General features: G+C 38.6%; 1 protein-coding gene across 1 annotated transcript in view; it reads left to right on the forward strand.

The window, feature by feature from the left end:
* Nucleotides 1-13,296, forward strand: part of LOC104621560 (unconventional myosin-Va-like) — a gene marked incomplete at both ends in the record, with an annotated part of 68,501 nt that extends 55,205 nt beyond the window's left edge. The window contains 11 exon segments of the mRNA XM_010288078.1: nucleotides 44-292; nucleotides 1,413-1,472; nucleotides 1,475-1,517; nucleotides 2,209-2,357; nucleotides 3,099-3,212; nucleotides 5,358-5,501; nucleotides 6,262-6,315; nucleotides 7,028-7,255; nucleotides 8,738-8,746; nucleotides 10,417-10,517; nucleotides 13,042-13,296. Of these exon segments, the coding sequence (XP_010286380.1) occupies nucleotides 44-292; nucleotides 1,413-1,472; nucleotides 1,475-1,517; nucleotides 2,209-2,357; nucleotides 3,099-3,212; nucleotides 5,358-5,501; nucleotides 6,262-6,315; nucleotides 7,028-7,255; nucleotides 8,738-8,746; nucleotides 10,417-10,517; nucleotides 13,042-13,296 (1,406 nt within the window).
* Nucleotides 13,297-15,202: the final 1,906 nt, after the last annotated feature.

The raw sequence follows: 15,202 nt of genomic DNA on the forward strand, positions 1-15,202 counted from the left end.
CCAGAACTTCTCCAACAGCTGCTATGTGTTGTGTTTTGCAAAGAACAAAGAGTACAAATCTCTGCTGGAGAAGCTGAGCAACCTGGAGATCACGTACAGTACGGAGACAGAAAAGCTGCGGAGTGATGTGGAAAGGCTTCGGATGAGTGAGGAGGAGGCTAAGAACGCAACCAACCGTGTCCTCAGCCTTCAGGAGGAGATTGCCAAGCTCCGGAAGGAGCTGCACCAAACTCAGTCTGAGAAGAAGACCATTGAGGAATGGGCAGACAAATACAAACATGAAACTGAGCAGGCAAGTATGCAGTCTCAGATGCATGAGAAGATTTATAGGGGCTTGGTTTCCACTCAGGTTTTGCCCAGGCTTAACTGCTTCAGTTGTGTGGCTGATATTTTTACAGTATTTTTAAGCAATGTTGTACCTGTACAATCCTAACCAGGCTTGATACCTAAATAACTACACCTATGGTAGAATAATATACTAAATCTATATACTGTATGTAAATTTATGCATTCAGTCTATTCAGATTTTGATATGGAAAGTATTTGCAAATCCAAATACTTAAGCTTCCTCAATTAGTTAGAGGTAGTGCATTCATAAAAAGAAATAATTTTACCTACCTAGAGAATGTAATCGCATAGATATCAGAAATCTGTCCAATACACAGTATTCAAAGGTACCTACTTTCATCCTACCTAATTTAAACAATTAGCCTACTAAACACATGTATGTATGCACAGTCTAGTTCAACAGGTTTTGACTGACCCCTTATCTTTGCTTTAACCATGAACATATCAAACAGGTTGTTTCCTGTCAAGATTACTTGCTGATAACAGTGCAAGTTTTGAATATTGAAAGAACCATTCCATCATTATGTGATGCTGCAGTGATACATTTCAAGATCAGATAAACATAAGGAAAAATATTAATTGATTAAGCAGAAGGAATGTGTAGTAACCATAATCAGAGACGAATGAGTAACTGGCAAACCTTGCATGGTTAAAGTGGTACAACTTTTGGGCAGAGGCAAGATGTTAGATTATGGTGTTAACCAACGCAATGGAATATACAACAGAACTACCAAATTTGTTCCTATTTTAGGAACATTTCTGTTTTAAGGAATAAATTATGTCTTTGAGACTTTACTGAAAAATATTATGGCACAGTGGAGTGGTTCAAGGCAGTTTTGGCATCTGATCAGAAATGGGAGTGGAGAACATAAAGGGGAATCTGTAGTGGGTCATATTTAAGACATGTAATTTAGGAAATGAAGGTGTCATTAACTTAGTTCACTGATTTCATTCTGTGAGGAAAACTTTTAAGTATTTGAACTTTTACAACAAGGATGTAGTTTCTGTTAGAGCTACTGATGAAAGATGAACTGCATTCTGAGTCAGATATTTTATCTGTGTAGCTGGTGTCGGAGCTGAAAGAGCAGAACACATTACTGAAAACAGAAAAGGAGGAGCTGAACGGGGCCGAACCCGCCGCATCCATGACCAGGCGAGGGAAATAACAGGTTGGCTCTGTTCTCTTCACTCAGGTTTTCTACTTCATGCTACCTTGTAAGGCACCATTCTACTGCATAGACTGGGCTAATTTGCCTTAGTTTACATTCCTTTTTAGTTTAATGGTTTCATTTCTTTGTTTTAAGAACTCATGTGCATCAAAACTATTTACTATTTGAGCTTCCGTGAAGTCCTAAGGATTTGGGGTCTTTTTGCTGAGGGTGACTGTTACAAAGCATTTTACTTTTAAAAAGAAGGCTCTGATATTTAATACAGTTAATCTACTGCAGCTCTTCTGAATAGCATAACTCTGGATGCAAAGGCTGTGATGGAGGCAGCTGCAATGAGGAGGGTCAGTGTGCTTGAGGCATAAAGCATCTCACATTTTACTTTTTACATAACACAGCACTGGGCTAGTGCCCCTTCTTCCTCCCTCCTGGAATTACTAATGCAAGGTATTAGCAGAATAACTAACTTGACTGGTGAACCCCTCTGTGGTTACCACAATAATGCTTTGGTCCTTCATATATTCGGCTTAATGTTTGCCTGCAGAAGCACGAATACCACACACCAGCTTGAAACAGCAGACTGTTTCACCATCTGTGTTCCTGGTGCAGACACATGCCTGTACCTCCAGGATGGGTGCGCTGCATGGTAGGTAGAACTGGAGTTCTCACTTTGGATTCCTGTTCTCTGTGGCAGAGACGATGGAAAAGAAGCTAGTGGAGGAAACAAAACAGCTAGAGCTAGATCTGAATGATGAACGATTACGGTACCAGAACCTGCTGAATGAGTTCAGCCGTTTAGAGGAGCGGTATGATGATCTCAAGGATGAAATGAACTTAATGGTGGTAAGTGGCTAAACATCTGAGAAATCAAAAGCTGTTCACAAATGTATTTAGGCAGAATCTAGTGGTTTAAGTTAGTAACTGCTTCTGCTGTCAGCAGTGTGGTGGTGACCTATACCTGAAAAGAGAATTTGTCCTTTTAAAAATTGATCAATTAGATTAGCTCAGCCAAAACAAATACATTTAAAATTTGTGGTTGATTTTTTTAGATTTTAGTTTTATTTTCATGTTTGTGAAGAAGGCTAAATTTCTGCTGTGATTTTACTAGTGATACTGCATGTGCCGTGTGCCCTTATTTTGCCCCAAAGCTATTCCCATGTGCTAGGGTGGTTTGTACCACGCTCATCCAGTGTTAAATTTTAAGTAGGAATTCTAGGAATATTTTATGTGGCAGGAAGAAAAAATATTCCTCAGTACAGTGTATGTCTAGGAAGTTAGAGAATTGCTGCCTGTGCTTCCTGTAAACGGAGCTTTTCTTTCCCACAAAATGCTGTGTTGTTGCTTGATTCTGCTTTCTGCAGCAATACTTGATGGTGTAGGATCTGACCTGTCTCCATGGATTTGATTGTGTACTACATCTCATAGGCTTTAGGTGGCATGAGACACCAGAATCAAAAATCTTTTCTTATAAATTTTGATAGCTGTGAAATAACACTAAATATTGCAAGCTAAATTATAGGTTGTGAAGAGACAGTCACAGCAAAAACCATATAGTGGTATTGATTTGTTTCATTTGCACTCCAGAACATCCCCAAGCCTGGACACAAAAGAACGGATTCAACTCACAGTAGCAATGAATCTGAATATACTTTTAGCTCTGAGATCACAGAAGCAGAAGACTTACCAGTGAGGATAGAGGTAATGTTAAAAAAACTCCACAACTTTTCATTGATCAATGGTTGAACTTACTCCTGTCTCTTTTTTTCGTACGTGCTTGTGAACACCATATCCTTCTACTGAGATACCTAATGCTTCAATCCACCTTTTACATCTTTTTTATGTTTTGAAAACAGCTCGTTCTCTAGTTAGTTGTGGTCCTATATAAAAAGAATTTAAAGTATGCTTTGAATTCTTCTGTATTACAGTAAACATAGACTATATGCTGGGCCATCCAGTTGATTTGCATCTATAAAACATTTGCTTGCCAGTGTTTGTAAGCACAATCACTTTTTCAGCACAAAGTGGGAATTCAGAAAACCAGTAAGACTTCCTGAGAACTTGGTATATTGTATATTCAAGGATTAAAAGTGGGAAGTTCTCTGTTAGGGCTGAGAACCTCATGTTGATTCACTTTTCCTCTATTTCTTAGAGATGAAAAAAACTCCGAGAATGTACTATCCCTTTGCATATGCAGTGATACAAATCCCAGGCTATTTAAAAATTTTCAGAAAGATGACTCTCTTGATTCAGCTAATGAATAGTAATAATGAATAATTTGTGGCGCACCTCCAAGCCATTCTTAGTATTTTCCAAGAGAAGTCCCCCTTTTGGCCCCTCCCAAAGAAGCGGCACTGCTAACACAGCAGAGAGCAGTCAGGGTGGTGGTCTGACTGTCCTTGGGAGTTTGCAGATGCAAAGCTTTTTCTGTGCATTCTTAGAGATCTTCTTAACTGTGAGCCATTGCACAGCTCACTCCATTTGCCCTCTGTCTAGGTTAGTTATCTCCACAGGTGCTTTTTACAGCATTACTGTTTTTGAGAGCCTCTGCAGAAAATTATTTTCTACTACAGATGCAAATACCCTGACACATTGATGCTGGCACATACTCTACATGGACCCTTTCATAATTTGCCTTCCCACTTACATTTTTCACCTTGCATAATTGTTTCAGGAAGATGCTCCAACCTTCCTGGATAACCAGGAAAAGGACAGTGCAACAACAACTACAATCTGTGACTGGATTTCACATCTGAGCCAAATGTCATCTTTTCCTTTGGCTAACAGACTTACTGCATTGCTGTTCTAGAGCCAGTTTTGGTTTTCAGAATACAAATGAAAAAAATTAACTCACACAAGAGTGTGAGTAAATGCAGCACTGAGAAGATTAAATCTCTATTTGTTTAACCTCTTAAGATTTAAAACTTCAGTTTGACTCTAGACTAACAGTATACATTAATGATACAAAACCACATTAAAAAATAGGGTCCATCTCAATACAAACCAGTAAAGCCAGAAAACTCAAAGTCTGTTTTCTTTTTCCTGAGCTGCTGATGTGGTTTAGGACTCTTCGCCTCAACAGTAAAAGGAGATGAAGTGGAAATGGCTGTGCTTGCTTGTCTGCTACAGTCATTAATATTAATTTTCTCATATCTTTTTATGCTTCAAAATTTTACGGTGCACTTCACAGTAAATGCTTTGATCTTTGTGCTATATAAACTACAAAATGAGTGATGGACAATTTCTGATGCACCTTCAGATGACAAATGCTGGTCTTTGCCCAGCAAATAGTGAGAAAACTAGTGGATTAGGCCCAGAACAGGCTGTATAATTAGAATAATAAAAGAAAAAGACATAAAATATATCTTCTGGAACCTACTTAGGTCACATCCCAATAAATTAACCTGTAAATCTACAGTCAGCAGGGAGATTTGTCTGTAACTGAAGAACTTACTGTAGAAACAATTTAAAACTATTAAAAAAAAAAAGAGCACTTCTATTTACAGTTGTTTCCAGGTGAGTCTAACCACAGACTTTTTTTTCTCCTTCCCCCCTCCAAACAAGTAAGAATGAAAGGTATGCTTAATTACAGACCTTCTGTCTGCTAGGTAGTGTTTAGTCCTTTCTTTTGCTAGGCTTTAGGCTTAGATATGTTTTATACTAGTAGAGCCTTTTCTAAAATAGCTATGAAGTATTTTAGATGCCAGTAGTCAACTCTCAGAATCAAGTAACATTTCTATGTTCCTCTCTTTCCCCAGTCTGTTTCCCATCTTTACTCACTGTAGTGCTTCCTTGTGATGTGGAAGGGGAGTACTTCTTGACTTGCTTCTGTTTTCTCTAAAGCAGGAACCAAGTGAGAAAAAGGCACCATTGGATATGTCTTTGTTCCTCAAGCTGCAGAAACGGGTTACAGAACTGGAGCAAGAAAAGCAATCCCTGCAGGATGAGCTGGACAGAAAGGAAGAACAGGCTCTCCGTGCTAAAGCTAAGGTGGACTTCTAGCTGATCAAATGCTGATGCCAGAGTATCCCTGCTTGTGAAATAGTGGCTGTGTGAATGCTGACTTGCTTCTACTAAATCCTAATCTTCCTCTAGTACTTGCTTTATTTAACGACAAGTTTTATGCCTGGTGCTTAGAACTAGGGACTGCTTATTTAGTTTTCCAGGGTCCTTGAGATCCTCTGACTGAAGTTAGCAGGAACAAAAAGTGCTTGGGGGGGAAAAAAAAAAAGCTGATTTTATTAAGGAATAGCAATATAGAAATTCTACTTAGATGATGGGGAGGATGAGTAATTCTTCATTTTAGGCAGAATGAGAAGTGTTTCAACAAGAATGCAGAGCCAAAGCACTGGGATTAGACATGATTTTATTTGAAATTCTCTGATTTGGTCTCCTTAAGCACTTATAAAAAATATGAAACCAGTTTTGGCAATTGTTTCTTATTACCCTTCCACCAGTGAATTTCTTGAGCATCCTGGCATTCATCCTGCTCTGTTTCATTACTAGTGACAGTACTGTGATTTGTACATGATCTTATTTATATTAACCAATTATGTGACATAAATTCATAAGTAAATGAAAGGAGACAATGCCAATATTCAAACTAACGCACTCAGCAGTACCAGAATGAGTGTTTCCCAGTTTTACAGGAAAATAATTTCAACTCCTTTTCCTTTTCTTGCCTCAATTAAATTAAAGAATAGAAAGGATTGGATTTTTATTTTTCACACTTGTCTGTATTCTTTCATAGGAGGAGGAAAGGCCTCCAATAAGAGGTGCAGAGTTGGAGTATGAGTCACTTAAGGTAATTCTAAAAAGGAGGTTTCTGTTATTTTCTAGAGATAATATTGCCACCAATTGTATGTGCTGGCATAGAAAATTACATCAGCACTCCTGTTTCAGAATATTAGCTGGAGAAACTAGAAGAAAAATTCCCCAGCAATTATTTTATTGTAGGATTGTCCTTCTTGAGGTGTAGAATTTGTGGCTGGAGCTGCAGAACAAAAAGGTCCCCTACAACAGGGAGCGTTCTCTTCTGAAACACTTAGTACAGCTTGCAAGTTATTTCAGCAAACATACAGTGATAAAGGTAGCCCTCTTTTCCAAACACATTATTTTAATTAATGTATGCCTTAGGAAATATTTTTAGTTTTATTGATCTAATATCACTGAATGATGCAGAATCTTCTTAGCCTGCTGACCATTATTGGTTGTGAACTTTAATTTCTTTTGTTAAGGGGAGAGTAAGAGGACAAAAAGATTGGTAATTTTTTTCTCATCAAATCTGTACGATTCATGTATATGTGTTTTGATTTTGCTCTTCAGACAAAAAGCTAGCCCTATTGTGAAATCCTCCCAGGCACGATTCACCATAGTCAAGAGACCAGGGACATGGGAGAGATTGATTTGTTGCAGTTACTCATCGTTTTTACCATTTCTATCCATAGTTTTTTACCTGTGGTTTATAGGCACATTGGAGTGCTGCTGGGTGACGGAATTGACCCTATTTCTTGCAGCGTCAAGAACTTGAATCTGAGAATAAAAAACTGAAGAATGAGTTGAATGAGCTGCAGAAGGCCCTCACAGAAACGCGATCTCCAGAGGTAACTGCTCCTGGTGCCCCTGCATATAGAGTCCTCTTGGATCAGCTAACTTCAGTAAGTGAAGAGCTTGAAGTACGCAAGGAAGAAGTCCTCATCCTGAGGTCTCAGCTTGTTAGCCAGAAAGAGGCTATTCAACCCAAGGTAAATAATAGTCAGCAGATGCACCGTGTATAAAGTTACATTGCATCACTGACATGCTTTATTTAATTTAACAGCGTGTTTGAAAAGGCAGAATAAAATGGGCTAGGTTTCACAGAATCGTTAAGGTTGGAAAAGACCTTTAAGATCATCAAGTCCAACCATCAACCCAACACCACCATGCCCACTAAACGATGTCCTGAAGTGCCATGTCTACACGTTTTTTGAACACCTCCAGTGATGGTGACTCCACCACTCCCTGGGCAGCCTGTTCCAATGTTTGACCACTTCCTCTGTAAAGAAATTTTTCCTAATATCCAATCTAAACCTCCCCTGGTGCAACTTGAGGCCATTTCCTCTCGTCCTATCACTAGTTACTTGGGAGAAGAGACCAGCACCCACCTCTACCTTTCAGGTAGTTGTAGAGAGCGGTAAGGTCTCCCCTCAGCCTCCTCTTCTCCAGACTAAAAGCCTTTCTAAGTGTCATCCATTAATCCATTGTTAGTGCACAAATTGCAGCAGTCTGAATAGGGAGATTCTATTAATAAAGCAATTTGGGGTTTGTCTACCTGCACTCATGTAAAGACATCGTACTAATCACACTAGGCTGGCCGATTCCAATGGTCTGGCCAGGATCTCCTCGGGCTCCTTTAACAATGCAGGAATAATTTGCATTTGGAGCAGTATCATTTCTCTACCGGGTATGTAGTTTGACCAGAAAATTTATGATAGTTCTCAGGAATTCTTTTTAATTAATAGTTCAGTAGGAGATACAAGGAACAATTTCTTCTAGATCTATGTGGGGTCATAGATGATTGCAAATAAATAACATTTCATAAAGATGACCTATGAAGACATATAAATTCCGTATTATTGCCTGATAGATGCTATGTGGTTTTGTTGAGAAGAGTAGATTACAACTGCTGAAATGTATATCTTCTAAAAGGCTCTAATTCTGATAAGACACTTAGGGAGCTAATAGCTTTGAAAATAAGTCATTCAACCTGGAAAAAAAAAATCACGTAAATCCATGAACTAGTAATTTCTATTGAACTGAGCTATCTAGTGTTTCATAACCACAGCAGGGAATGAACAGATATGTCATCTTTCCTTTGCAACCGCTAAGCTGTGTTTTACTTGTCCTAAATAAATTGAAAGTCTGTGATGCATGATGCTGTACATATCCTATTTTAAATGACTAATTATAAAGAAAACAAAACTCATTTTTCTGCAATATTTAGAACGTTGTAAATAAATACTTGAATAGTAAATCCTTGAAGAACTTATTCTCAGCAATGGTGAGATACAAGTGTTGTTTTTACAGCAGTTATGAGTATGAGGGAAATATGAAGGTGACCTGTGGGATGGCTAACAGCCAATTTGCAGATTGCTTCTGCTTCTTAGGTTGAACAGCTGCAGCACAGACAGATTCTTTTCTATAATGATATGTTTTTCTTCTTTTTTGCCTACCAATTTGATTGCCAGGAGGATAAGGTACACATTTTCTTCTACAGTTATAAACCAGAACTCATAAATGCTAAAAAACTCCTCAACAATACTCGAGCTGTCACCTCCCTGCCTCTCATAAGTAACCTACATGTATTTGAAGTTGTTCTTGTACTTTACTTTGCTGTTATTGAAAAACCTTTCCCATTACCCTATGTCCCCTGCATCCCCATTTTCCTGCTCCACGCAAGAGAACGAGCTACTTCAAAAGAAGTAGATTTAACAATTTTGAACTGTTGGTTTATGGTAACCTGAACACGAATGATTCAGAAATTGGTCTAGTCAGCTCAGTCGATGTATCTTACTGAGTGTGTTAGAAGAGTAAGAGCGGCATTGTGATTCAGGAGTCAGGTCTCTGTTAACTTGCAAAATCCATAAATTTCAACAAAAAAAGTCTGGTGTGAAGAACTACTTTATAGTGTTTGTTATCCTCATGACGCAACAAACATTCAGCTCGCATGGTGCGATCTGTAGATATTAGATAGGTATTGCTGAATGTTTGATTGGAAAATGTAATTGAACACATAGTATTTAGGACTGTGAGAAACTGAACGGGCTCTAAATGAAGGTTGTTAATTCAAATATTACTGCTACAGCAGGCAGTGTATTCATGAAGATAGAAGAGTAATTGGCATTTCTTTCCATCAGCACAAAAATAGTAAATATGTTCAGACTGCTGAAGCTTGATAGATTGGCAGGTGAGATACAGCAGTTTTACTGTGTAATAAAATAATAGCAGAAAAATCACAAAGATCTCATAAGGATGTTGGGAATAATTCTTTGAGGAGCTTCTGTATTTTGTTGGTTTTCTTATTAGGTAACACGAATTGTACTAGGCATAGAGACCTTGGCTCCAAAATTTGTGTTCACAAAGCTGTTACTGTAAATACTTTGCAAAATTTTATTCAGGAAAATAGCATTTGATTGTTTTGAAAGTAAAAAAAAAAAAAAAAAAAGGTCAGACTTACATCTCTCATGTTCATTAGAGTCCTGTGGTTCCACTGTAATTATCCACAGCAGTGACTCAGATCAGACTGGCTGAGGTGACTGTAAACATCTGTTAAGTATTTCAAGTTTTACTGAAGAAAAAGCAAAAGTGCCACAGCAAGCATTTAAAACCGAAGCAAAATGGTATCATGATGATATCTAACTCAAAAAATCTCAGGCCCTCGAAAATTATTTCCTGCTTTGCCAGAGTACTTGAAACACATGAAGTGAGGAACGGACCTTATATATGAGATTTGAAAGACTATATGTAGTGCTGTGTTTAAGAAATATTAATAGAATCAAGCATGCAAAATTATGCTTCTTCAGTTTCAGTATTAGCAACTGTTCCTGGTAATTTGAAATAAAATGCTAATTCATTATTTCATTAAATTTACTTTGTTCCTTTTACATGATAAACAAATGAAAAGAGGTTAACACATGTACCCGCTCATTAGACAGGCTGATATCTGACTACATTGCATGCATTCATTTCAAAAGATACACCAAATGGACATAGAAATTGTGGACCAACCTCCTGCTCGGGTACCCATGCCAATTTTAATGTGCCTACTCCAGGATTAGTGTTCCATGTGTGTAAAGTGATGAAAACATGGATTCAAAGAACAATTACATTGTTAAATTTACTCTGGAAATCATCATTCTTTTGCCAGAATACCATGACAGATTCTACAATTCTCTTGGAGGATGTACAAAAGATGAAAGACAAAGGCGAAATAGCACAGGCGTATATCGGACTGAAGGAAACAAACAGGTACAAGTTCTCTTTCCTTAATCTATGATCAGTTGGGGGTCTGATATAGTGTATCATTCAGTAAGTTGCATCCTATTAAGTCTAGATACTTAGTGAACACCTGTAGTTGGGTAATTTCATTTGATTAGTAAAATTGCTGTATGCAATATTTGAAAGGATTAGGAAACAATGGGGAAGTGCAAAATGAAGCTTCCTGGATTTACATCTTCTTAGCCTTTAATTGCTACATTGCTCAAATTGGGTGCCATTCCCCATGCTGGTTTTTTACCTTTTGTCCAGTAGTTGTCACAATGGTCTGTCATAATACATTTATTGTAACAGCATGAAATGCTGTAATCAGTTGGGCTAACACAGAGAACTGAATTTCGTCATTAAGAAGAAATACATATAAACAAGAAAAGTAATTTGCCAAGTTGTTTTAGAGCATTGCTTGTTTCTCTTTTATAGTAACTGTAATTTAGTGTGTAATGTCCTTATAACATGTCATCTCATCACCATCACGTATCTCTCTTGTATTTTTTTAAACACTTTTCTTGAAAGGCAATCTCCCCAGGACTATCATATGCTGAATGAGGATGGAGAACTTTGGCTCGTTTATGAAGGGTTAAAACAAGCCAACAGGTTACCAGACTTCTCAGAATGTTTTTTTTTTCTTCATTTGCATCTTCTTTTCTAGCTAACTGTACCCCCTGCTATGGGTTTGCTTTATCTACAGTATTTCTATTGCTTTAGCAGTTAGAAAAAAAATCATCACAAATTATACAAATTAAAGTTTCCTCAAGTTTAATCCCCAAACTTTTCTCCTTGTCGAGTCATTTAAAAAGTTAGGATGGCGGCAAAAGCTAATACATAATTTATAAGAATACTTGCACAAAACTAGATGGTAAAATACCAGAAGCTCCACAACTGGAAAAGTTTTGTAGCCATGTATTATTTATCTGCTTTTATGTTGGATATCAAAATTAATGTCCCTTAGAGTTTTTCAGCCTAAAGAAGTACAATCATTTTAGTAATTATAAAACTATTGTTCACATAGCTTCAGCATACTATCAAGTAGTTATGGGTCCTACTCTCCTTGTTCTGACTCAAGTTCGGTAAAGCAAACATTCTTCTTCCACGTGTCTCCGTGCCAGATTCAAAATGTAAGCCACAAAATAACCAACAAACAGAAGTACTCTTTAGTTCATCATGGCGCTGTGTAAGCCTCAGTGCCATCTCTGCAAAGACTGCATGCTGGTCGCGTAATGGGCGAGATCCGCCTCATTAGGAAGTGCAGTGCTGGCTCTGTGTGCACGTCTGGGCCCCATGTCCATACATGTCTCCCAGATTTCCAAAACGGTTCCTGGTCCTGCACTGGCAACCAATTCAATAGATCGGGAGTGCTGATCTTCGTCAGCATACACATTTGGTAGCAGTAACTACAGAAGGAGGTATTTTGCAATGAATGCTACTAACTCAAGTCTTTCCTTTTCTTGTGCTAACAAATTCTACACCTAACATTGTTTGTAAGCCTGCAAAGATCTAATTTAGAGCAAGTGTTCTGCAGGGCAGGATGTGAGAGTGTGTGCTCTGTGCCTCTTGTTTCTTGTTTGAGCACTATAGAGACGAGAAACTTTATATTAAATGGCAGAGAAATGCAGGTAAATTACTATTTGCCCTTGCGTGCTTGATCAGTCTAGTTACTAATAAATGTGCCTGCCTTATGCATATTTAAACCCTGAAAGATGGTCTAATTGAACACCAGTAGTCACTATAATGTCCCTTCCTGTGTGTGTATGCACAAAATGATGAGTCAGAGCACTTGGACAGTGCCTTGCAAGCAGGAGTAGATCCCCACAGCACTGCTCGGAAGGAGGCTGGTATGTGTTATCCCCATTTCACATGAGAAGAATTTGAGACGTGATGTGCCCAAGGGGAAGGGGTGAGTCAGTGGTGAGGATAAAATATTGCTCCCGGATCCCAGTCCCGAGTTTGGTTCTGTTGTTAACCTTTCCTGCAGTAATGACAACCCTCTGCAAAATGTTGCTTTTCATACAAAAATAAAGATTGTTTACATGCATTTGCAATTAAATGGTTTCTGCCTGGACAGAATTAACTATAAAAAGATTTTCCTCTGTTAATATTGCAGGGTTCTAGCTTAAGCGAACACAGTGTCGTCTTCATCTTAGAGTTTGATTTGGTTAGAGGTACAAACTCTTTAAAGCCCCTTTAGAAGCAATCTCTGAAGACGTAGCAATACATTTACTGCCACATGTTCTCAGTGGCACCATACACAGTATGTGTGCAATTACAAAGGAAATGCAAAGCAGTGTCACAATTAGTTTCTTTCCACTTTTTGATCATGCGAGCTTAATTTAATTAGAAGGCATACTGAAGGGTTTAAAGAGTACTCTGCCTTTTTCATTTTCCTTTGCAAGCCATGGCTAATTGTTCCTGAGCAGCAGCTAAAGCTTTACACTCCCCCTGACAACTGGGGATGCAGCTTTCTGAGTGCGTTCACACAACTGTTGCTCAACTTCTTTAGGCTGCTGGAGTCTCAGCTTCAGTCACAGAAGAAGAGCCATGAGAATGAACTGGAATCGCTGCGAGGTGAGATCCAAAGCCTGAAGGAAGAAAACAATCGCCAGCAGCAGCTCCTAGCCCAGAATCTGCAGCTGCCTCCAGAGGCCCGCATTGAAGCCAGTCTACAGCACGAGATCACGCGGCTGACTAATGAGAACTTGGTAAGGGAAATGATGCTGCAGGAGCACATGAGGGGACTTACAGGCTTCCTGCACCTGTAAGTTCTTAGCAGTTTTCAGGAGGCAACCTCCTCCAAAAAATGGTATGAGTGCGGTATTTTTTTTTGTAGGTAAGGTAATGGGAGAGAGAGACTTATGATTGCTGATGAAGTAATAACATTTCAGGGAATTTGTTTGAAGTTTGTGGCATGGAGAAAGCTTGTGGATCCCAGATTTCAACCAATGAGTTTAATCATTGGTAAATAGAACGTTTGATATCCAGGGAACTCATAAAAAATATTAGTGCCAAGTAGTGGTGTTTCCTCTGTAATAGATCAGTGTTTATTTTGTTGAAAAACTCTGATGTAGTTCTTCAATCACTTAATGTCACTTTTCAGCCCATTTCCCTCCTCCCTGCCTGAAGCTGCACAGATATCCCCTGTTATGAGCTCCAGCTATTCAGTATGTTTTGAAGAAAGAAATAGCTCCAGAAAAAGAAACTTGTTTAGAAGTTACTGCACATTTGTGTATGAAGGAAAGAGGGTGAAACTCTCAACCTTTTGCCGCAAAGGAGTATGTTTATCATGTGCAGGCTAGTTCATTTCTGGAGAAATTTTCCAAAGAGGCCCATGTTGGAATATCATTGGCTTATCACTGGTTATTGGTAGAGAACAATGCTACTTCAGGAAGAAAAATCCTAGTCTGAGTGTCATTGCTTCCTTTAAAAAAGCCGAGGTGTAGTCTTTCCTGCTTGTTACAGAAGTTATGTTACAGAAGTTATCATCGTTGGGCTCTTGTCTTAGTACCAAAGGTTTTGAGGAAAGCATCAGATAATTCAGCTAATAGATTTTGGAGAACTGATTGAAAGTATATTGTAAGTTTGCCTCAACAGCAGCTGTCTCCCACTGGCAAAGGTTAATGGCGAATGTTTCCACCTCTGACAGCTCCCTCCTGGTGCTTAGTCATGTGTTAACGATTTTTAGCCTTTTTTCCCCCCAAGAGACCTACTCATCACATTCTGTGTTCCCAAGACAACACACAGTCATGTAATTACATCCCAGAGGAGTTATCTTTATTTTCAAATACAATGAATGTAATTTTACTTGTTAAATACAGACTTATTCCTTAGTATTTCACTTCTGTTGTTTGAGTATTGTTAAGTCGACTCCAAGTCAGGTATATGCTGCTTTTCCACTCCTACTCCTAGAGCGGAAATAATTTACAGGCTTTCCAGACGTGATGCTAGAATTGCAGTATTCACTGCAATCCCATCTTGATTAGCATAAGAAAATGTCCTGCCCAGGTTCTCAGAAAGGTTATATTCCAGACTTTCACAGTATTAGTACTGCTTGTTTTTAAAAGGCCTGACTGTTCTGCAGCTCATCTACATCAGCCTCTCTGATGGCTGGTGTAGGAGAGGCTGGCATTAACACCACAACTAAGGAGTAGACTACCTAAAAATTAGAGATTCTTGATTTTGTTTTACTCTGATTTAATTTATATAGTGCTTACTGAAGTATCAGGTCTCAAAGGGAGAGGGAAAAACAATCCTGTACCTATTTTTACAGTTTTATGAGGAGTTGTATGCAGATGATCCCAAGAAGTATCAATCGTACCGGATTTCACTTTACAAACGGATGATTGTATGTAGATCACGTGAATCCTGTTTCTCTGTTGTCTCGTTTGCTGTTTCTGGAGCACTAATTGAAAAGCAGGCTGCCTCCCTTTCTCCCTTTCAAAGGAACCCCCCTGCAGAGAGCTTCACGATGCCAATTACTTCCCTTACTGCTTTTTTTGTTACTCGTAGTGTCCTCTGTGTCATCTGTGTCTCTTTTTGATGCACAGTTTTGTTACTAATTTAAGTCTTGCACTGTGAGCAAAGCAGTTCCTTTTTGAATACTACTTAATACTGCCCTGAAAAAAGAGGTACATGATGCAAAAGATGCTCAACTTTCAGAACCGCTC

This window comes from Phaethon lepturus, unplaced genomic scaffold (genome assembly GCF_000687285.1).
Source record: "Phaethon lepturus isolate BGI_N335 unplaced genomic scaffold, ASM68728v1 scaffold8525, whole genome shotgun sequence".
Classification (NCBI taxonomy): Eukaryota; Metazoa; Chordata; class Aves; order Phaethontiformes; family Phaethontidae; genus Phaethon; species Phaethon lepturus.